Genomic DNA, 25280 nt, shown 5'->3' with positions numbered 1-25280 from the left:
CAACATGTGAATCCCCCCCCACAGTGTGGGATCGATAAAGTCTAATCTAATCTGAATATCTTTATTTCGGTTACATTCGCATGAAAAGTGAACAGAAAGTGAGATCCTTTAACACAATTACGGCAATAACCGAAAAAGGAATAGACTGAATCCTGTACAACACAAGGAAAAACCCAAGAAAATCAGAACTGTAGAGAAAATTCATACAACACTGCACTTACAATTATAGCACTAGACTTTCAATTGCACTGTGAACTGTAATTGTTTTACATTTCCAACTTTTGTTTGCATTTTACACAATTTAATTTCATGGCTGAGTTCCTTCTATACCTTTACCCCTAAAACTGACACATGTCTGTAGTTTCAAACGTAAATAATTCTCATAAATGATATTATTTTCTTCTCTTTTTTATTTTATTCTAGTTTTTTCCCTCTGGTTTTATAACTAGTAACTCTAGTCTTTTAGAATATACATATCCCGTGACTAGTGGATTCCAGATATCCAACTTTATTTATGCTCTGTGTGTTTCAACACAGTATGACATACTGTATATAAAGCATTACAAGTGAACAATACGATGCCCTCAGGCAGTTATTATTCAATAATTCCTTTGTTTTACAAAAGAAAAGTAATAGATTTGTGTGTTCTATGTGTGGTTTCCAACTAAGTTTAATCTGTATTAGTGTATAAAAATATTAAAATAAGAAACAGGGACATTCTGGTCTATTTAGTTATAGACTGATCAACTAAAAGCTGACACTGACTGTGTGCAAATGGGACTCTTGCTCACATTTCTTACTCCTACTGACATATTGTGTTAAGCCTCTGGCTCAGTGCACTTCCTTCCCATCTAATTCTTCCGTTCCTCCTCCCGTCCTTCCCTCTTTTTTTGCTCCTCCTCATCCTCCCCCTTTTCCCATGCTGTTCTCTTCTTCCCTCTTATCCTATTCTCCTATTCTTTTGCTTCTTCTTCTTCTTCTTCTTCTTCTTCTTCTTCTTCTCTTCTCATGGAACGAGGAGAGTCCATATCAGACTGGAGGAATGGTATCTCCATCGCTCGGTTTGCCACAGGCGCTCTTCAATATTTAATCACGGGGTGCATTTGTTTGAAGAGAGCTCTGAAAATGTGTGCGAGTGAGTGATAAAGAGAGATGACTGACCAATGTGTGTGGATACTTTATTCATGCAACAGAGAATGAAAGAAAAAAATATAGTATATTTGCATGTGTGGTGACAGTTTTGGGATGAAAGTCTTTTTTTCTTTCTCTGTCCTATGGTAATTGGTTTACCACCTCCCTTTCCTCCATGTTTGGCTCTCACTAGTTCCTTCCCCATCTTCTCCTTTAATCCCCTCCCCCTATAATCTATTCATTTCCCTGTGCACCTTCATGTTGTCCTGCAGTGCTGTATAGTACTATATATGACAATGAATTACTATGCTGGGCTTATTCATTCAAACAGTGCGCTGTTTGATTTTGCTGCGTGTGCATGTATCAGTGGCTGCTTTTGTCTCACTGGTCCCCAGAGAAAGTCCGAGCATCACACTGTATTTCATCATCCAAAAAGTCCTCTTTCTCTTCTCTTCTCTTCTCTTCTGCCGCCTCTTCAGCAATTCAGCAAACACTGAAGTGTTTAACTTATCCCCACCCCCCCCCACACACCTCCTTATTTTCATGCAGCTGCTCGTGCGACGAGTCTGAATACAAAGTGTCGACCCGCTGAGTCTTAGAGGTCGTGTGCTACGTGGAAACTCCCCACTGAGGCAACTGACCGTCCAGAGTGTCTGGACACTTGTGTGGAGAGAACGTGGTGAACGTGGTAAAAATCCACCAATTGTCAGTCTGATAATATAATAATAATAATAATATATGTATATATATGTATATATATATGTATATATATACATATATATATACATATGTATATATATTCAGAGAATAATTCATAAAATGTGGTGATAAAAACCTTCTTCTCAGTCTGACACAAACATTTATCAAGCAAAACTAACACCAAATATCGCTGTTTTGTGCTAATTATGATCATATTTAGTAGCACAAATATGTTATATCAACATACATAACTGTTCACCTCAGCCATCTTTTTCTGTATTTTTTATTTCTTTTTAAACTCCATCTACTGTTTTTGAATTGAGTGTCCATTTTATTTCATCTTAATGTTTGTCTGTTTGATTTATCTTCTTTTCTTAAAGGGGTAAAGTGACCTTGAGTGTTTGAAAGGTGCTTACAAATAAAATGTATTATTATTATTATTATTATTATTATTATTATTATAATATATATTATATATGACATTTTCATAGTTTATATGAATATGATAACAGATACAAAGGGGTTCAAAACATGATCCTTTCAGACACAGTATTTCTTTACATAGTCGTTATTCTTGCCTTTTATTTCTATTTTTTGCTGATGCTTTTTCCTTTAACTCTTTAAAACACATTATTTCAAGCTCTGAGACACAGGCATTTTTTTAGTTTGAGCTCTGAAATGGAATCAAGTGTCTGGTTGTTTCACAGCTTCACAGAGTTCAGAGCTTTTATTCTGGAAAAAAATATCACCTAACAGATTATGTTGCTAGAATTGTTAAGTTAACCTAAACTAAATGTTTGGTTTGAAAAATAAAACTAAAAACACTGCTGTTGTCATGTTAACAGCCAGGTTTGGGGAGTAAATGTCCGTAAAAGAACTACTTGCATGTGTTAGGCTCAAAGAAGAAGCAGTAATTCCAAGGTTTTGGCCCAAATATTCAATTGCTTCCAAAAAAAAATTGGCCCTCGACCACATTTACTTGCAGCTCCCTGGTGTAGTGGTTAGCACAGACCTGGGATTGTGACCCGGTTGAAAGAAGGGCCTAGGTGACCCTCTGCATACAAGGAGGTGGTTTGCCTATGTCACGAGGGACAAATCAAATAGATATCTAAAGTCATTTGTCCAATCAGCTGTGGATTTTTTAAACCAGCTGTAGCTGCCATTAGGTCACATGGCTCATTGCACCTCATCATGATGTGTTTATAGCCTATGCATGGCGTACTCTGTATGTGTTCTTGAGTGTGCCGAGATCAAATCAAGTGAAAACGTCAGAGAAAGTAAAACCATCATTTCGCGTCAGGATTTAACGTGACAGTGAGGCTTTGGATCCAAGTGGAAAAAAGAGGTTCCCCCCCCCCATAACGCGGTTTGTGTTCGTTCCATGTGCCGCTCCATTAAGTCTGACAACGCCGCCGTCGTTATAATCTGCGTCCCCTGAAAGGGGCCAATTATCCCAGATTACAAGGCCTATCAGAAGAGCAGACTCGACATTTGACTCCTACACATGAACCCAGTGCACGCGGGCTGCACTCCGCTCAGCTTCATATCATCTAAGTATCACGCTCAGACCCCCTTGGATGTGCCGAATTCAAACGAATTCTCTTTCATATAAGACTGAATATAATATTGAATCAGCCTCGTATGTGGGCTGCACCGCTTTCTCAAGCCAGTGAAAGCAAATGAATGTCTTTTACTCCCACTAGTCCATTACAGCTCGTGACGGATGCTACGGAATAAAAAAAACATTGGCTGCGTCTAAAAGGTGCACAGACTTGAACCTCTCCTATTGCGGTGGTGGAGATATTGCACATCATTATGTTGGCGAGTTCAAAATGAGTTTGGGTTGGGTTGTTCATCAAAGTGTCAGAGATTCAGAACTCTGCTCATGTAGGAATTAGTTAAAAAAAAAAACAATTCAGCAAAAACCACAGAGAACTGAATCACAGATGGTTTCCCAATCTGTGACACACGAATCACCTTAACTCTGCAGAAGCAGAAGTGTGACTAACGTCTCCTTCATTAGCATTCCCGCTAAATTTGCTGTGGCGAAGGTCACCATGCGTGGTGCCTGAGTCAGCGGTTACCTGAAGTTCACCAGCTGAACAATAATTGGTTCAGGTTATTTTTTATTTTTTATTTTTTATTTAGCCTTCATTTAGCCAGGAAAGGTCCCGTTGAGATACAAGATCTCTTTTCCAGGGAGTCCTGGTCAAAAAAGCAGCATAAAAAGTACACGTAGTTATGGAGATAAAAACTATTTCAGATAATAGTAAGTAGTTAAAGGAGAGTTAAAAAAAAAAAGTAAGTAAAGTAAAGTGCAGAAGTTTAAAGGCCCCACCTACCAACTAGATCCTTAATCTGAAGCCCTCAAAAAGGCAAATGTGAAACAGCAACATGTTCCTTTCATGATGTCAGTCTTGTATAAAGTACCTTAAAGGGATACTTGAGTAAAAGTACAAGCATTTTTTTTATAATAACAAAGTAAAGTACAGTAAGTATTTGTACTTAATTACATTACAACACTGCAGGAAGGGCCTCAAAGTAAGTTTTATATGCAACATGCCAAAATTGTGATCTTAAAATCACAATTTAGCTGTGACATAAACTTAATGATACATTTCCTTCCCTGTGACGATTTCAAAGTAAAAGCCCGGCTGGAAACAGTCTGAGTTTGCAGTGTTTCTTCATAAGTCTCACCATGTCCGACGCAAAATATTTAAATGTTCACTCTTGGTTAAAAAAAACGTGCAAGAGTCAACTTGAAGTAACCTGTGAGGACGTGGTGGGCCAGATAAAACTGGTTTGCGGGTCATATGCGGCCCCAGGGCCTTATGTTACCCATGTGAAAATGATGTTTCAAAACCCACGATTGATGATACCAACAATAAACAGAGATTCCATGAGTAGAAATACATATTGATTTTGTGGAAGCCAGCAATTTTCATTGATTTGTCAACTTTTCCCACACCCATAATATCTAGGGTAAAATGTTTATTTCTCAGCGCTCCCTGGTGGACACACTCCAACACTACTGTTTCTTCACCAACTGCCAAACAACACACTGTGGGAATCTCACTCACTCTATCACCACGACGTTATGTAAATAAACATATAGGGTAAGGATTATGTTAAAAGGTGAACTGGTGAGAATCTCAGGCTCACCTGCCACAGCATTTCCACACAACAAACGCGTGCTTTAGAAGTTGAATATGGGTTAAATAGACCACACCCACACACACACACAATGGCTTCTCTTTGTTTACATATGGAAATTTGATCCAGGTAATGTGGTGAGCACAGAGTGCCTTCAGCCTGTCTCTATTCTCTCTTCCCACACACACACACACACAAACACACACACCCATATCCTTATCAGCACGGCGACAAAAACAATTGTTTTGATTACTACAACCCATAAATATGGTATATTTGTGTAAATGTATCAGGGCTTTAAAATGAAAATAGTTGGGCTTTTGTAGCCATAGATTGAATGGTTTTTATGAGCTTTTAGCCTGACCTTTCTGTGGGTATGCAGCATGTCTGTGTTTATTAAAGTTAGACATGGTTTTATGACGTGTTTGTTTCTGCACGCGACGAGAGACCCGGTACCGGGGGCGTCCGGGAAGAAGAATGATAAATGCTAAATGTTGGATGCAAGTTAATGCAAGTTTTCATTCATTTTTTTGTCTTTTTTTTTACTGATCTACAGTTCAGCATTGTTCACGACTCTTCCAGTGATGACACTCTCTAACCAATCAGTGGCTGACAGTCTGATGACGTCACATTTTAGTATTGACTCAGCTCACTTAGAACCTCTCCAGAGCAGGTACTAAAAAAGTACTAGGTACTATCTCTAATGGAAAAGCAAAAAAAAAAAAGGTGCCATGCTGTGCTGAGGTGAGTCATGCCGGGACCATGTAGTGGAAAAGCGGCATTACAGTCTACAGTCTCACCATTCGGTGTCACTATTGCTTACATGCTGGTCCTTAAAGACGCTGCAATCAACTTGTTTTATTAACTGTTTTTATTATTGGGGTGGAGTGGCTCAGTGGTTAAGACCGGTACCCTGTGTGTGAAAGACATCATGGTCGCAAGTTCGACTTCACCCTGATTGTACTCAATTCCCTTGTAAGTCGCTTTGGATAAAAGCGTCTGCTAAATGACATGTAACTAAGAAACACTGAAAAAACGGATTATTTCTCAGCTAATTACTAATAATAATATAACAATAACCTAAACTAACGTTTACCTTATTTTAACATAAATGAGCAGAAAACCTAAATGGTGTCATGTTCAACACAGATGACAATATAACAATGTCAACGTAACCTAGGCTACTGTTCCTATGAGTGGTCAGAGAATGAAATGTGGAAGTGAGCACCTGTCTCTCTCTCTCTCTGACTCTCTCTCTTTCTCTCTCACTCACTCACACACACACACACACACACCTGGCAGCCTACAGAGAAGTAGGTCGCGCGAGCCTTTTGGGTGGAGCAGCAGCGTCGCGTGCTGCGGATTCACTCAGTAGGTCGTTAACTAGTGTGCGCGCGATTCGGTTGCAGATGCAGGTCGCTGCGTGTAAGCCCGAGCAGGGGGGAAATGGCGAACAGGCGCGGGCGGCGGCGGCGGTGAGGACACAGTAGACACCGGCGGCCACGGAGACAGCTTGAGGACTGACACAAGACGGACAGGAGCCATGGAGGACTCGGAGCCCGCAGAGGACGGCTTGCTCGCGGGCTTGCGGTGGAACCGGAGCGCCCGGGACCAGGCTCAGCTCAAACACAAAATACGGGATCTGCCGGGGCTGCTGAAGCACGGGCTGCACCTGCGGAAGAAGAGCGTGAGTAATTCAAAGCGACCGCTGACTGTCCTTCCCTGTTTGGTGTTTAATGACTGTTAGCGGCGGGGTTTGTTCGTTTATTGCTCTTTTTTTTTCTTTTTTTCTTTTTTTTCCCTCTCATTCAGCGCTCTGGGCTGTTTCGTAAACCCGTCACGACTCAGGTGTTTTCATTACGGTACACTGTCGCAGAGACTGTGCGCTCGTGCGTGTGTGCGCGTGCGTGCTACATCCTACAGTACATCCATAATAACCAGAGCTGGACACCATACCTTCACACTCTGGTAGTCAAGGCAACACTAGCTCCCCACCACACACACACACGTTTGCGCAGCGTTCATAGTGAGGACACTCATGATCATAATACAATCCTTACCTTAACCCCAATTCTGACCCTAACCCTTAAACCAGGTCTTAACCCCCCCAAAGGTCATTGACAGAATGTGAGGACCAGCCAAGATGTCCTCACTTTACCAAAATGTACCTCACTCCCTTTGGTCCTCACAAAGATACCCATACAAGAACACACACACCTTAATACATTAAAAAAACCCTCACATAATGAATCAGTTTTTACATTAGTTTGGCTGTCATATTTTGTGTCAGTCACAAGACCTTGCAAGTTTTCACATCTCAAAACTGAAGATTTTGCTTCAGGAATTAGTACAATAATAAATCCATAGCAAGATTAGTGCCATTTATTTTCCTCTTGCGTTGACGACACCTGCTCCACTCCAACAATTTGTGGAAATCAAATCAGTGTTCTTTGCGTTGCTCAGACTGAAGAGGTGGCAGACACTCACAGTTTCCACTAGTCCACACGTCCTATAGACTCCCGGTTCATTCAAGTCCAGCCAATTCATTATTATTATTGGTCAACCCCCCCCCCCGTGATGATTGGCCCACTGGAGCAGCACATCTATGCAACTTGTTGTGCCTTGATGTGGAATAAACACACCTGACAAGCCAAATACAAGCTGCTCAGCTCCACTCGTCTTCATCAGCGGTGGCAGCCACAAGAGAACGGAGAACATGTGCCCGATTCCCCTCTGTGGGAATCACACACATGGTGCCAGGAATTTTAGTCCCTCTGCTGCCAGCGGGGCTAAAAATAAGCACCATTTGTGGTGTCAAACCTCTTTGGACCATAGAACACATTATGTCGTGTCATTTTAAGTGATGCCTAATAATCTACATTATATATAAGTAATTCTTTTGTGTTGCCCATATCACAAATCTACCTTTGCTTTTGATGTTTGTTCCAACTAAATATTTTGCATAATAACACAAATGCATTGGACATGGACGAATATAATATCACCCATAATTTATTCATTTTCTGTGAACATAGAGCTGATGTAACAATGCTACTCTCTCACCTGTCCAAATTATATTGTCATGAAGGCTGTGCAGCTTGTCAACATGCATTTTTATTTATATATAATACATTTTCAGCATGAATTAAACATTGTTTATATGCTGCAATCACAAATAATGTATTTACAATACAATATTAAAATGACAGTCCTCGTGCAAACAAAGACGATTCTCTTTATCTGCATTCTTATCACGTGTCTGATCACTGTAATAAAACAAGGGATAGTAATTCCTGCAGTTCATTTTAAATGTGTAAACAACAACACAGTCCGCACTATAATGAGTTAATGATTGGAGATTACTGTTCTCGTGAGTGAGTTGTTTTTTTTCTGGTTTTGTTCATTTCCTGTGATTGGGTACATAAAGGGAGGTAGAGAATGGATGACACATAATTAGCTTTTCTGACACAGTTCATGTGTGGGTGAGTGTGATGAAGCGTAGGTAGCTGCGTGGTGTAAAGGTATGGGCTGTTTTTCTCTCCACGCTGGCAGTTACTATGTCTCACCTGGCACTCGCTAAAAAGCAAACGGTGACTTCAGCTGCGTTCGCTCACGCTCATGAAGAGCGTTGACTTTGTTGCATTGCACTGAGCCATTTGTCGCCTTCAGCAGCCTCACCTTGGAGAATCCTGTCTCGCGTTAATCTTTGTTGTGACTTGCTCTGGCATTCAATTATTAGTCCTTTTATTGGCTCTAATGTGACTGATCGCTTTACAGAGTTGCAAACCTTAAACAGCACTTGTGAAAGTGCTCTGTACAGACTTTACAGTCGGTAACCTGCAGATCATTCAGGTGTCACATTTAGATTTGTTTTTGCATTTTCATGTCCTGGCAGTGCATTCTTTTCAAGTTACTCCACCCTTTGATCACATCATGTATGTAAAACGTATGTATATGAGCCCACTATCAAAGTTAACAGCATTTCTTCCTTAGTTACCCAGTGCCCTCATGTCACTTTCCTATAACCAGTTTAACAGTTTTTCTTTCTGCTCTATGTTTTTGTTCCTGACACCAAAACAGATGATGTGTGTGTGTGTGATGTGTGTTTGGCAGATTTGACTGAGTTTTCTTTTTTTTTTAATGAGTCATCAATGAAGCCTTCATATAATAGTCATTCATATATTAATTATAATTGGGGAGTTTTAAAGCTGTAGTGCATAAACCTTTAAATGGGTTCACACAGTGAAGCTGGTGAAGCCTTTTGCCTTGTGTCTGTGGCAGCATTCCCCCGCTGCACACACAGTAATGCATTTTATGTCGTACATGAGCTGGCGAGGCGGAAGAAGCACACAGCGCAACTAAAGTGAGATTTATCACCAAATCGTGTTGTCACATTTATTGGAGAAGTTGCATGTTGCAGCTGATTATCCCTCACCCTTCCTTTCCAACTGTGATGGAGGACCTATGTTGACTTTATTGAGCATCAAAACCTAAATGATGTTTAGTTTGTCCATTGTGGGCTATGTATAAAGTATAAAAGTCTCATTGATGGGTAATGAAAACAAGAATTCATATAATTAGGTGATTGTACAATTATACAATTTAGTGAAATAAGAATGTTCTGCCAAATGAAAACAATTTCTCTTAAATTTCACCTTTTAAGGGACATTTTGTATTTGTCAGTTAGACAGACAGAATCACTGTATGGTGACATTACTGACATAGTGGTAATTTAGTACATGCTATCACATGCTACATGCTGCCCAGTGTCTTTATAGGCTGTTTGCGATGTGTGCATGTGTATTATTTTCAGTTTGCAGCAAAATAAATCATGTTCAATGTAAAGGAGGTAGAAGTATGCAGGTATCATCAAAGCAATAGTACATGTACACAATGACTACGGTTAAGTCAGACCCTCTGATTTGAAATATGTAATATACATGAATATTTAAAATGATGAATACAAATGTCCAGAATGCTGCTCAGGCTGTAAAATGAGATTGTTGCTGTCACGATGTAAACCCTGAGATGCAGAAAGTTGCCGACAGTCTACATCTTATTTCCGCGTTACATATGCAGCAGAACAGTGGCTTATGATCTGTTTTTTATGGCCGCCAGCAATATTTTTACATAGCAATAAAAAAAAAACCCATGAAGTGTGGAGAGAGTTAGAGAGACTCTCAACATGTTCACACTTATTTACCATCGTAAAATTCACTCCATCACACTGACTCAACAGCTGCATTTGACTGAAAGTATTTTCAGTCAAATGCATGTTGCTTCCGAACTTTGTCTACAATTTAAATGGGCATTGCACGTTGAGGCTATGTGAAAAAACATGCAATTTATGTGCAAGACAGTGAGGGAACAATATACAGTAGATTGGGATGTGTCACAACATCGATTTGGTGATATATCGGCGTCCTTCCTCATGCAATACAATAATCAATACGCCAGGGATAATATCGATATTTTAATTAACAAATTAAGGCGCTCTAAAGTAAACTGTCCCTGCCAGTTTCGCTCGCCAGGTGTCAATACTTGATTATGACAGAATCGTTGTATCGTGATATTGTTGGTATCGTGGACCATGCATCGCATTGTATCCTAATACATATAATACATAATACCTAATCCACAGAATTGTATCATGATTATTGGTATTGTGGTATTGTATCGTGAGGCACCCTGTGATTCCCAACCCCTACAGTAGTAGAATATACAATTATAATCTCTAATATAGGTCAGTGTCTCAAAACTGTTTGAATTATAGTCTACTAAAATGTGAATTTCACATTTTTGAAGATACAACTGTTTCTCTTCTCTGGATGCGAGTGAAATAATTAATGCCACTGAAATTGCAGTAATGAATAAAAGCTTGTTTACTTATTCAGAATGATAAATCTTGACACTGACTATAATTTCTTTTTTTTTTTCTTTTTTAATTTTTAACCAATTTAAACTTCAAAATGAACACATTAAATAACATCACCTCCTCTAGATGCTCAACGAAAGTGTGTGGGTGTGATGAAGGTTATGCAGAGGCAGACGAGACGGGCTGTTGGTTTAGTGTCTGTGTGTGTACCTGGTATTCCTTGTGTTGTGGGGACCTGAACCTGTTTACACAGTCACATTATGGGGGACTGTGTTTTTGTCCCCATAATGTGACTGTGTAAACTAGATTTTAAGGTGAAGACATCAGGTTTATGGCTAAGGTTAGGGCTCAGGGTTAGGATTAGGTCAGTAGTAATTATGGTTTGAGGTCATTAAGGTTGGAGTAAGTCTCCAGGAAATGAATGTAAGTCAATGCAATGTCCTCTGAAGTCATGAAAACCAGTGTGTGTGTGTGTGTGTGAGTGAGTTTATTTAGCTATAGCTTCTTTCATGTCTCCATTTTGACTTCCTTATATGACAGGTATGTCGAGGAGTTTTCAGGAGCGAATTAGTGAGTGTGTGTCTGTGTGTAATCCATTTCTTACAGATAATGACCTTGCTCTCTCTCTCTCTCTCTCTCTCTCTCGCTCTCTCGCTCTCTCTACATACACACTTTGAAGTCATCACAGAGATAAGCATGTCGGCACGAGTGCTCTCTTTAAAGCTCTCCTTCCTCCTTTTCTCTTCTATCACTCTCTTTTTGGCTTCTGGTGTTCTGATGGGCTGTATCTGCTGAACCCCCCCTCCGGTTCAGACAAAGAGGCTCAGGACCAACAGACAGTCTCTCTCTCTCTCTCTCTGGTTGTGTGATACAGTTTAAATTAAACACCTCTGCGGCACAGTGTGTCTGCCTGCCGGCCCTGGACTGTGTTTGTGAGGAGTAACTTGTGATGGTGGAGAAACAAAGAGCCCTCCAGAGATCTGTGTTCACCAGACGCGGAGACAAAGAGATGAAGAGATAACCTACAGTGACAGAGCCAGAGACGAGAGAGAAAGAAGGAGTGAGACAGACAGAGCAACAGTCAGAAACAATTTATTTAGTCTGTGTGCATGGCTGGCTGTGTGCTCTACTTAACTTCTAGTCCAAACACTGCTGTCACACAAACGGCAAAAGATCACATCTTTACTCTACACTGAACAGGGATTTTAAGTCAATTTCCTTAATTCAGGTTTAACAGTGCAAAAACCCAACAATAAAGTTACTTATAGTTACAGACTATTCAGTTATTTGAACGATCATCTCTCAAGTCAAATTAAATCCAATCGGTCAGTATTGCCGATTGTCATGATAAAATGCCAGTTAAAGTCGATCCATTGTAATTGTGGTCAAATTAATTGCGGTGTTAGAAACAAAAAGCTCTTGTTAAACACATAAACATTTCTCAAATCTAAGGCAAAACATGAAATAGAAATAATACAATTGGAGTCAAATTGTGCTCATAACATCATGTTAAAACCTTTTTATATTTCCACTGAAAACAAAAGTTACTGAATTATTACCCAGCCCTAGTATAGATATAGATATAGAGATAGATCATTAGTGGTGGTCTCTAAAGTTCAGCAATTTCTTTTGGTTTTATTTGTTATCATTAAACAATAGCATTTTTTCCGATGGAGGAAAACAATCAGCTAAATATATGGACCAAGAAAAGATTTCTTAACATCGACATCAGCCATAGAAAAACCCTGATCAGTCGTATGTTTACATACCACTGTTGTCTCAGTTGAAATAAATAAATCATGAACGTTATCTTTATTGAAATCAAGATAAAGGTGATCACAGAGAGCAGGAGCTGACTGTATCTGCATCTCTGCCTCTGTCTCTCTCTGTCCTCCTCCAGATCATTTTGTAGCTGTGATTTTTACAGCTTTATTATTTGCTGACTAGGACCAGTCTCAAACTAATTGTTCAGTATTTTTAGAAAATGCACTTCTTTGTTTTCTTCTTGCCCTGAGTTAAATCGATCCGGGTCCATCTACAGTATGTCGTAAATATGAAGCTACCGTCAGCAGCAGTTACAAGCACTTAGCAATCTTAGCATCGAGACTGCACTCAATTAACAAAGAGTGCTGCACTCAGGCATTTGTACAACCGCGAGATGTTTTACAGTGGTTTTTGTTGATCAAACAAGTCTGATCATTTGTGAGCTGTAGATATTGATAAAATATCCCCCCACACCTCTATTTATACATTTGGTGAATCTGATCATCTCCTCTTGAACTAAATAAGTGCACAACCCAACATGTCGATGCCGTTTCTCTAATGAAGTGTAGGTTGTGTTAGTCACTTGTTTTGAATGAGGTGTGTGTGCTGTTGTGTGAGTTCTTTTGTGTGTGTGTGTCTGTGTGACAGGGAGACAGACATCCCCGGCAATATCATCGCTCTAATGAGGATCACATACACTTCTCCATTTCTCTCTAATCATCCCTCTTCTCCATTTTCTTACAACTGAAAGCCACAACGGAGCGTTACTCCCATTATGTCTTCCAGCCTTCCTCATTTTGTTTCTTTCTCTTTCAAATTAAGAACCCTCCTCATATCTCTCCCTCTCCATCTGTCATGTTCATATCACTTCTCATATTATCCCCTGTTATTATGCATTGTACAGTCTTCTCTCTGTTCTCTAAATCTATCTTCCACAGTTGCTTTTCGTGCGTATTCTGTGTCCGTCATCATGTGGTGGTTGGTAACGGTCCGTCTGAGTGAGGAGGAGGAGGGCAGCAGTGGATGCTCTCCTCAGGGAATCACACCCCCACACACAACTCTGTCACTGATTCTGCTTTACTTACTAACTTATAGCTGGTATTTTTGTTTAAGGGGTGCTGTGGGGTTTTCAAAGCAGATATCAGTATCTCTTTTCTTACCCATATATTCACTGTGATTCAATCAATCAATCAATGTTTATTTATATAGCCATGTGCACCTACAACATACCCAAAGTGCTTTACATAAAATAATAAAACATACAATCAAATGGCAGACATGAAACGTACAATAAAATAACAGACAAACCACAATAAATGATACAACCTGTTCAGTTTTATTATCTTCTTATTAGGGTTGAACAATTAATCGAAATTTTATCAAAATCGCAATATAAAGCCTACTGCAATTTTCAAATTTCTTAAGCCAAAATGTGTGTCAATTACCATTTTAGATTAAATATTGTCCTGACCTACACGCGTCATATTCAATAGACTGAGGAAAACATCTTTGTTTCTCACAGATCTGCACTAGTATCATTTTAAGTATGTTGTATATAAAATAACCATTCCCTCTGATGTTGTGAGTCATATCGCCGTCACATTTCAGTCAAAAACAATCACAAAAAATGTTTATAGCAACCTTTTATTTTAGCAGCAGAGCAAAGGTGTTACTAAATTACATCATGCTGACTTTTAAGCTGCAGTTAAATACTAAAACAGATGTTCGAACAAAGTGGCATTTTCACTTTTAATGCATGACGTAATGCTCCGCTTGTTTGTTTGCTTTTTAGTCATGACTTCCTGTTCAGATTTGAAAGGGGTCTCCTCTTCTTAGTTTCATTTCAGCACATTTCACTCCTTGTTTTCATGCGTTTTAAATCATCTGCTTCCCCCTGATGGGATTCCCCTGCGTCTCATTCTTTCAATCTCTGCCTGTGTGTTCAGTATCGTCATTTCTGTGCCAGTTTCTAGTACCTTGTGTTGTTTTTTTGCCTTCCAGCCATTTTTCCCTCAGGTATTTTCCTTGTGATATTGGTACTGAGTATGATTTATTCAATTTTTTGTTTTTTCATGTCTCTGTCTGGTCATTTAGGCTTTAGAAACTCTACATTTATTATTTGCTGTATCTGCCTCAGTTATTTTGCTCCTGTTTGAGCCCAGTTACACAACTTAATCCAACACTCGCCATCATTTCGAATCTGTTTTGTGAGGTTTGCCACCATCATGTCAGCTGTCATCCAACTCGCCTGGCATCATAATAATCTATAAAGATTAAGAGCTTATTTCCTCATAGGCCAAGTAGAGGTGAAGTGGGTATGACCAGGGAACAATGTGGTAACATGATGGTAGGAACCTATGAAGAGATTTATCATGGCAGCAGATCAATACCAACCAAAGTGATTCTGATTTAATGATTTCTTTGTTATATGGAGCAAAGAAATGAGAAAATATTCACATTTTAGTAGCTGAAACAATCAGAAACACCCTATTATATCAAAATAGTTGACAATTAATCCTCACACACTTCATCATCATGCCATCAAATAAAACCAAACCAGTCTGTGTAAGAGCAAAGTGTTGGAACCACACTTGGTTTAAAATAACCTGACTAATGCTTTAGGAATTGTAAAACAAAACTGGTGTTTTTACAACTCGGTGTGTTGGTTTACTGTGTTTATTGTTTGGCTCCGATGGCTGACGTGTACTTTGTCTCTACAGCAATCACCTGACACTATTCCTGGGCCGAGTACGGGACCTATAGTACACAAGGTGAGTGTGCTCACACACACACACACACACACACACACACACACACACACACACACACACACACACACACACACACACACACACACACACACACAGATGATGTCATCTATTTAGTTTTGCTGGTGTTTGTTTTGCCTCAACACAGGTGATGTCATTGGTGATATTACTGAGGGCTCTTTCCACCCTATTTTGAACAAATCCACAGAAACACACCCACAAGTCTTTATTTGTTGAACACTTGAAAAGTATGTCGGGTCTTAAATATCTTACATGGGAATAACTGGCTTTCACGTCTGAAAACATTATGTAAAAAATTAAATCGTTAAACCTGGGCAAAAAACACCCAATGCCTGTTTAGTTCTTTAGCAGTGTTTCACTAGATTAATTTATGTTTCATTATAATACCATGGATACACTAAACCATCGTGATGTTGCCAAGACTGAAGACCTTTTAAAAAGATATTTTCTAATGATGGATTTGAGCTGCTCTCTGAAAACCTGACCAATCTGCAAACTAGTTACATCCGTAAGTGGCTCACAATGAATGAATGAATGGAGTCAAACATAAAGGAATACTTGCATTTAGCTTGGGAAGTAACTACCCAAATATATTACCCCCATTCTAGTAATACAAAGCTAAATGCTAATCGGTGAAGTATTCCTGGGTTGTGTGAGCGTGACTGAATCCAGGCTCTCTGTTTGAAGGTCACAGGTGACGTCGTCTTGCCGCTCCACAAAGGATCAGTGATTTCACTCTGAGGTGTGAATCCTCCACTGAGCAATAAGACGCAAAGATGAAATCAAAAGTGTGTGCCTGTCAAAAATGGAGGTGCGCACTTATACTGCAATATTGTGGTCAAGGAGATGGCTCCCCAGTGCCTCCATGTACCTGATTGTACATCATGTGTTCTACTTGCTCTCCCATTTGTGTTACTTGGTAGCAACTCGCCTAGAATGGCAACAACAATGGCTCTCGTGGCCAAAGGATCCACATGGCTTTACTATTGTACTATAAAAGTGTTGTTTTTTTTTGTAAAAGGCACCTATTCAGCCGTAATCAAATCATCAGGTTTGGACATTTGTAAATTAATTGATAACTTTGTAGAACCAATAATGTTCTACCATCGTGCAAATGGAGTCTCATCAGCTGGTTCATGGATTCCACTCTATGCAAGTAGAGGGAATATCAATGGAACAAAAAAAAGAGTGGCCTTTGTACATAGCCTAATAGAAATACACTCTTATTTGTGACAAAGTCAATAGCAGGATTATTGCAGAGCTTGTAGACACGGTCAATGTTTCATTCCTCAGGGGGAATAAAATCGAGCTGTCCTTGTAAGTCGGTCAGTGACAGTCCCACAAGGACACGCTCGCTCCCTCTGCGCTGTTGCCTGCACGTCGGAAACAATGTTGAGATGACGAGTTTTGTCAGTGAATTTTGCATTTTCCCCCCAGCTGCTATTCAGGCTTTAAAGTTGTGTGTTTTTTTGTCAGTCTTGCTCCCAGAGTTTTCCATGCGCTGGTCGCGCTGTGAGGAACGGCTTCCTCTCTCATGGACCTTACCCTGCTAAAGACAAGATACACCTGGCCAGAATCATAAGGTACACTTGCTTCTGTGTGCAGGGCTGAACTAGTGAAGCGTGTACGCTCACTCAAGTGTGACATTGACATCAAAAGCAGACCGTAAGATGGTTTGGGAATACATGCCACTCACATGTGACTATGTGAACACCTGGACACATATACACAGACACTTTTAACCACCACTACACATACACATGGAAGCAGTCTATCTTTGGGGGGACGCAGACTGGAACTCTTCAATGTTTCAAAGGTTTACAGAGGTCTAATGAATAATCAATAGCTATTGATTAAATACAGACAAGTGTTGTGCTGGGGGAGGGATGGATGTGTGTCTGTGGATCATATAACGGTACGGCCGGACTGTGTGTTTCTGTTTGTGCGTATTTAAACAGGCGTAGCTATGTGGGCGTGGAGCTGGTGCAGTGGCTGTGCGACCAGTGTGTGTATGTGCGCTGTCGGACGACCGCTGTGCGTGTCTGGCAGGTTCTGCTGGAGCTGGGAGTCCTGCTGTCGGGTAAAAACACAACCACACACACGCACACACACATTCAAATACACATAGGCCACAGGGTTGGAACTTATATATAGTCATGTTTGCAACAATGTTCACATTTCTAAAAGAAAACATGTATGAAAACATGAATTTAATGTCTCTTATTCACCAGCACACAAACCTGATTTTACTTGCTTTTCTGAGAGAAATGTTTCAGTTAGACAAACTAGGGTTAACACAATTAATTAATTAATCGATTACTGAAATTAATCGTCAACGATTTCGATAATCCATTTGATCGGTTTCAGCGTTTATTTTAATAATTAAAGCAGGTTTTCTCCGTTCTCAGCTCCTTAAATGTGAATATCTTCTGGTGTCTTTGCTCCATATAACAGAGAAATGTTGGTTTGTGGGCGAAACAAAACATCATTGTTTTTGGAAACACTGATCAACATTTTTCTTTTTAAATGTTCTGACATTTTGTGGACCGAACAAGTAGTCGATTAATCGAGAAAATAATCAACGGATTAATCGAGGACAAACCGCATTGTAATGTGGCTTTAATTAACCATATAGTTACAAAATTCCTTCCAGTAATTTCAGTCACTCTTTTGCCTTAGACCACGTTAACAACTAACATATTATGACCCAAACGTTCCCGAGAAAATATTAGAATAGCAGCAAATTGTGAAAATGGTAAGAAATAATATAAAGACAGCATATATCTGTTCTGATGACAATATTTAAAAGAATGAAGAGTGCTGCTCTTGTGCAGTTCATTGATCTGACTCATCCACCAAAGCTGTTACAAAGGTTTGGTTTTATTGTGGACACAATGTCTCTGCTATTTCTATACAGTAGAACTAAGACATGCCATTTTAAATTATGAACGACTGATTTTTTTTTCCTCCTGTGTTTATGACAGAAATCCACTTATCATTTACTTCCACTAGTTCTCACCCACATTAAGAATACATTAGTATGTTGTAATGGTCTCAAAGATTCATCTTCATCTGATTCACTACAACTTGAAGCCTTTCCTTTACCCTCATTTCAGTCATGTTCACAGTAGGGCCCCAACAATATACAACTGACAGCATGTAATAACAATAATGACAAGTTAAAAGAGGCTGTTGGGATTTCTGTAGTGTCAATACGTCTGCATCACCACCAAAATGTCTTCCTTTAGGCCATGACCTTCATTCTCAGGAAATGTAATCAAGATCCTTTCTTAACTTTTTGAGTTTTTGTGCTCACAAACAGTCCTTATACAGTGTCTAATATTTTAGTGAAGTAGAGTGAAATATAATAATATAATTTTAACTGCAAATTGGATATTGTGGGATTTGTGTAGCATAGCTCGATTTATGATGCAAAGTGGGCAAAACTAACTTGTTTTTTGTTTACGGTTTGTGTCTGTGCTCTTTCTCCAGTCGACCAGCGGGTGGTGTTTTCGGACTCAAACACATACTACCAGTTCAGCTTTGAGGAGTGCGACTCGGCTTCCTGCGAGTTTCGCTCCAATGAGTCGGAGTGGTCAGAGGCTGTTAGGCTCCTCCTACAACTCGCCCCATATGTTCAGTTTCGCTCTGGAGGTGGAGCTAATAGCCCGTAAGTGTCATAAAAAATTTTTTTAATGTAACTTATGGATGGATGGATGGCAGGGATGTCACATTTTTGAGTTGTAGACCAGTTCCCAGTTCACAACACCATCAGTCGATTTGCAAATCATGTTTTTTTTGTCTTTGCGTAACCCCCTACATCAATCACTGTTATAGACCACATCATGTAGTTAGTTTGAATTCATCTCTCTGACAGAAATCCTCAAGCAAAAAGGAGAGAACACACACAACACATTTTGTTTTTGTGTAGAGAGCTCATGTCAGGTTATATTGTCAGTGACACACACCTGGATGAATATGATTGGATGTTGCTAGAGACAGCATACAGTATATTAAATGGCGACTTCAGAGGTTTTCCTGGGCCAACACTCGCCTTTATTCAACACATTTAGGTAACTCAATGTTAAGCCTCTGCTGCCGCACTGGAGTTATTGGGAAATAAATCTTTTTTAGTCATATTTATTTGCTGTAATGAGTCATGGTTGTACCACGTCTGGTGTTTCCATAGTTTTACCAATCCATGAAGCGAGTTGCAGACTGTTGATGATAATTGGCGGTGAGTGTGACTCAGTTGTGATATGCAGCAGGGCGATCTCCACTGACCTGAAGTGGAAGCTCATCGCTGTGGTGAAATATCAGAGCTGAGGTGACAAGCTTCCAGTTTCGATGAATGATTGTGGTCATTTATCTGCGGGATGATTCGCGGTGTAAAGTGACTGTTGTGGTGGAAGTGTAGGGTACTCTTGGCATTTGGCAAGGACATTCCTGTCACTGTATCACACACACACACACACGCACATGAATATCCTCCTCAAATCCCTCTCTGTTCTGGGTTTCAAATCCTCAATCTGCTTATGTGGGGCACACTCATGTGCAGGCGCGCACACACCTTCACATCCTCGGGGCAAATTCCCGTAAACATATAGATGGATGACGCGATCACTCACCAACACGATGGCAACCGCTCGCATACACAGTACGCACGCGGCCAGAGTTTCCTGCTTTGCTGCGTTTGTGTGTGGGATTCCTGCTGAGGCTGCAACTGAACTCAATCTGTCGCTCAGAGGAAAAGAGAGTGTGTGTGAGATACTGGTGGATGAGGAGTAGGGTGGGGTGTATGCATGGAGAGGATCAGATTCAGCATCAGGAGTGCACGGATTATTGACACATTTAAACTCTAATTTAAGGAAGCAGAATTTGGTGAGTCTTTTTAATACGTGACAATGATATGAAAACATATGAAATATGAAATAAATGTAAGAGTCAGCCTGTGCTAGTAGTAATTCACTTTAAATCATTAAGATTAAACAGTGAAGTCAAGCAACATCCATAGCTGAACTTTTATAAGAAACCTTCTCTGTCACTGTCTGCGTCTCTCCTCGATTGTCCCCGGAGACTCCCTATTTTTCATTCCGTCCCTGTCTCACGTTCATGTTGCCACCCTCACCCCTGTCCCGCTGATGATTGAGAGAAAACACCTGATGTAAGTCATGTTGCAAAGTTCTGGGAATTTTCAAAAGTGGAAACTTTATGGGACTGTCCAGGGTGTGACCCCGCCTATTGCCCTATGTCAGCTGAGATTGGCACAGCATCCCCCATGACCCTCCTGTGGAGGATTAAGTGGTAGAAAATGGATGGATGGAAACGTATGAGAATTAAATATACATATAGAGTCGATACAGATGTGCAGTATAGAGTGTCTTAAACCCTTTTTCTCAGCACAACCTATAGGCAATCAGATGAAATATTTCCCCCCCCCCCATTTCCCTCAACTATATAAACACACCTGAACAAAAAGTACTTTTTTAAACTGACTTGAATTTGTGAAATTTGTTCACTTGGCTTGTTTTTATGAACATACATATGCACAATAATCGCGAAAAATTAATCATATCTTTGACTCACCAACACATAAGATGAAAAAACACATTTTGTAAAGCCTGAAGATGTGACTTATAAACAGGATTTGTCTATTATTTCCACGGCAATTTACAGAGTGTGCGCCTGCGGCACGGGTATGTGCTGCGTTAGCATTGAGGGTTAATGACAAAAAAATGTCCCTGTCCATATTTCCCCACATTGTATACTCACTGTATAGTAAGTACATCATGTGTACATACACCCGTTATTGTTTGCTGTGGGTGGAGGTGACATCAGTCAATATCAATTAATATAGGAAGGTTTTGCAAAAAGAAAGATGACCTGACACGACTTGAGTTGGTCACGTTGTATTCACCTGAATAAAGGGCCACCACTGGTCGTGTTAATTCTCTATTAATGCCACCCCGTGGCTGCTTAATGATTGGTGACACCACCCGCTGTGTCTGTGTTCGAGCTGTGGTGCATTCAGGCTCACGTTGAGTCACCAAATTACCAAATGAGCTCAGGCAACAAGGGAAAAAAAAAACAAAAAACTTAATGACCCTAAGAAGAATAAATTTAGCGTGATCTCATAATATACTTTGTACATTTCATGATCCACTAATGGAGCTCTGCATTTGTTGAGAAACAGAAACATTAACAAAATACTCATTAAACCGCCATGACAATTTGACGTGTGTGTGTGTGTGTATATATATATATATATATATATATCTTTGCCCACGTTCTTCTCGCTTGGCCACATCATCAGTCTTCTGATTTTAAGGGAAAGTGGTCACAGCCAGTTTCAGCAAAAAAAAAAAAAAAGCAACCAAACTGCTGCTTTTTTTTGAGCCGATGAAGTGGTGAGTGCTGCATGTGCTCAGCATCTCTCCCACTTCTGCATCTATCATTATTTAAACAGATTACACGCGTGCAAGCACAAACATAGAACTCAACACATCGTCTTACCTCCACAATTTAAATGAGTGCCATAGGGTTCAGTTGATAAAATCCAAATTGTATGCAAATGCTGTGTCTGTGTGTGTGTGTGTGTGTGTGAGAGAGACACGATCTGATCCTAACAATGGTTTTAGAAGAGAATATATTAGATGGTAGGCCCTTGGGTGCTGCTGTTGTAGCAAACTCTTCAGTCTCATGTTATTACTGTGTGACTAATGTGTTTACCTTCACACACACGTGTATACTATACAGTGTGTATATATATAAGTGTTTTATACCAGAAAAGGTCCTTAAGAATTGACAAAAAAATAACCAAAGTACACACACTTACACACACTCTCTCTCATTAAGTTGTATTCACAGATGGAGTCCTGCATGAAGAGAGCAGCAGCAACACATCTATGTACACTCACACACAGCCCCACATGCAGCCTCACTAACATCAATGGTAGGGCGTGTCTGGGAGACATTTAGAATGAAACCACTTAAAAGAGCCGAGAGATATTTGATACAAAGACGAGACATCAAACACAAGGCGCATGTGGTGTGACGCTATAACTTTACATTACTTTTATTATTGTTAATCAGTGTAGTTAACATGCATACCAGGGGGCAGTTTAGAGATTACAACAGCTTTACATGAAACCTTCTTCTCAGGACAGTGTTTAGTGTTTTGCACTTGTTTTTTGTGAATAAATGTGTGTGTGTGTGTGTGTGACTTGTAGGTCAGAGGAGGACTCTGAAGGCAACAGGGACATCTGCAGTGAGATTCTGCAGATGAAGGCTCTCGAGAGGCTCACGTCTACGGTGAGCATGTGCACGTGACTCTGAGAATTAAAAAAAATACATATAAACATCAGATTTTTTATCACGTAAAAATATTTTTAATATCCGCTTTTTCTTCTCACAGGTACAAAGTGAATTGGCGGCTGCTCTCGCCCGAAAGACACGCAAAGCTTGTAAGTAACTGTGTAATCTGTGCGTTATGAGAACACGTGTTGACAACGAAAATTCTAACAGTGTGACTTTACTCTGTTTTTGACTGGTTACAGTATCAGAGCAGGACTCTGAGGCAACAGAAACAAGCCGACAGGAGCCTCGCACACCCAGTGAGGAGAGCAGCCCGGTAATACACGTGCAGAGAATGACATACATACAGCACTCATACATATGAAGATTTTAATTTCTTATAACTCACTCTTGTGCATATGGACCCTGAGACGGCATCGAACTTAAGGTTAATGAATTATTCCCTTGTTCTCTGAAACATTGAGTGAGATGAAAGGAATGTTGAGAGGGAACATTAACCATGGTTCTCTGAGTGAAGCATGGTTAATGTTCCCTTACTATAGAACCTCCTCAGCGTGGGCAGACATGCCCGGCAGTCTGTTGACGTCACATTTTAGTATTGGCTAAAAGTCATGCTAGAACTGTATAATGAAAAAGTGCCAGTAGAGATACAATGAAAATTGAAAGAGAACAGGTGGAATCTAGATTCATCCTTTCAGAAAACTTTGCAGGTTCACCTGAGATTTGCGGTGAATCTTGGGTGGTAGTGACACTAGAATCAGAATATTATAGAATATAATAATGTAGAATATTAAGCTGTGCTGCTAAACCCATGTCATCATCATCATTGGAGAAGCGGAGTTATTTAGTTGTTAATGTTGAGCCACAGCTTGCTCCTCGTCGTGCCGTGTGTTTGGAAGACGATTCAGAAATGAATATGACACACCAACATATGTCTCACAGCCGAGAAACGGGCCACGCCAATTAAAACATGTCCTGGTCGATTTAATTGATCCACTGTGGACATGTATAATAGAGGATAAAACCTTAATTAGCCAGTTCTGATTACCTTGCTCTCTTAAGGGTTAAGGGTTGAGTGCAAATTGTGTGTGTGGCTGAACACAGTAAATGGGGTCAGAACAGGGAGCACGGGCCTGCTTGTGCCATCACTGTACAGTGAAAACCTCTTTTTCACCATCAATAATTCATGACACCAGAAATAGAAAGAGAGGAAAACAGAAAAAAACCAACCCTCATCTTTTAAAAACAGTTCCACACAGGCTGCATTTGTCCATTACATTAAATAAGCACATTTCATTTTTAGAGACCTGAGGTGGTGAAATTGACAACTTCTTAACGTCTAATAATTTAATCTAATGATTAATTTTTTTGGACATTTCTTTCATGTTTTATAATCTGCAAACATATTCAAAACATGCTCATTTACCTGTATATGTGTAAATTGATCCCATGCTAATCAACATTTAATATACAATGCTTAACAAATGTGTTTAGACCACCTGTCATAAAAACGAGACAACATTAATATTTTAGAAATCTTTCAAAAAAGCTTGTTTCAAACTAAAAATGTTATTTATTTGGCAAATAACAAACTGAATTCATATTTTACATCCAAATTTGAGACGGCTCATTGGCTTCTTCTCAGAAATGAATCAAAAGCACAACATTCAACCACTAAAACGACTTTTTCTGTTCAGCAATGCAAGTTAACAACTATAATTTCACATTTTAATTGAGAAATAATAATAAGCTATACGTTTTTTGGAGGATAAATGTGAAAATTCATGGATAACAGAGAATAACACACACACACTCACGACTGAGAGCGAGGAGACGCTACTTGGAAAAAGCTGCACCAGCTTCACACAGTTATTTCCTTTGTGGACAATGGTTTCAAAAATGATGGGATGGAGAATGAGGAGAGAGGAGACACAATGCAAAACATTGACAACACAGAGACACTTTTATCTTGTGTGTGTTCTGTCTCTAGGACAGGAAGCTGCAAAGAGGTTAACAGGAAGCAGCAAGGGACATGGGACCATGCCTCTGACATAATGTCTGCTCATAGTTGTACGTGCTTATTTTGACCAGATAAGAGCCGTCACTGGGGGCAGTAGAGAACTAATAAAGTGTGGGAGTTTGCCATCATGTTCTACACATGTTTCCCTCTGTAGGAGCAATGGCTCTCACAGGAAGAGTTTCTCCACTCACACACAAATGAAATGCCCAAACTCTCTCTCCCTCTTCCAAGGAAAATAAACAGACCAGGCGACTCGCCACCGGTGATAACCATCATGCTTGCAGCTCCCAGGGGGCACACTTGCACACAGTCGTGTTTTCTGTTATCAAATCTCTCTGAGGACAGACATAGAGATATTAGTTTCTCCAGTTCAGCAGCAGAAATAAATCCTGTCCATTTATTTTCCTGTCTTTTTTTTTTCTTTTTTTCATATTGAAACACGTTTATCTACTTGAGCTGTGCTACGAGGATAATTGTTACATTTATGGTTGGGAGGAGACCTACACACACACACACACACTCACACCCCCGAACA

At 39.9% G+C, this 25280-nt stretch overlaps 1 protein-coding gene across 1 annotated transcript in view; it reads left to right on the top strand.

Moving 5' to 3' along the window:
• Positions 1 to 6261: 6261 nt before the first annotated feature.
• rapgef5a (Rap guanine nucleotide exchange factor (GEF) 5a) overlaps positions 6262 to 25280 on the top strand; it is a 40544-nt gene continuing 21525 nt past the window's right edge. The window contains exons 1-8 of the mRNA XM_058619076.1: positions 6262 to 6670; positions 15343 to 15393; positions 16888 to 16994; positions 17370 to 17491; positions 18904 to 19081; positions 22641 to 22722; positions 22826 to 22874; positions 22968 to 23041. Of these exons, the coding sequence (XP_058475059.1) occupies positions 6527 to 6670; positions 15343 to 15393; positions 16888 to 16994; positions 17370 to 17491; positions 18904 to 19081; positions 22641 to 22722; positions 22826 to 22874; positions 22968 to 23041 (807 nt within the window). The 5' untranslated portion in view covers positions 6262 to 6526. The remainder of the gene's footprint in view (positions 6671 to 15342; positions 15394 to 16887; positions 16995 to 17369; positions 17492 to 18903; positions 19082 to 22640; positions 22723 to 22825; positions 22875 to 22967; positions 23042 to 25280) is intronic.

Source organism: Solea solea, chromosome 20 (genome assembly GCF_958295425.1).
Source record: "Solea solea chromosome 20, fSolSol10.1, whole genome shotgun sequence".
Classification (NCBI taxonomy): domain Eukaryota; kingdom Metazoa; phylum Chordata; class Actinopteri; order Pleuronectiformes; family Soleidae; genus Solea; species Solea solea.
The sequence above is the reverse complement of the archived record's forward strand: the minus strand, read 5'-3'. Positions and strand labels throughout refer to the sequence as shown.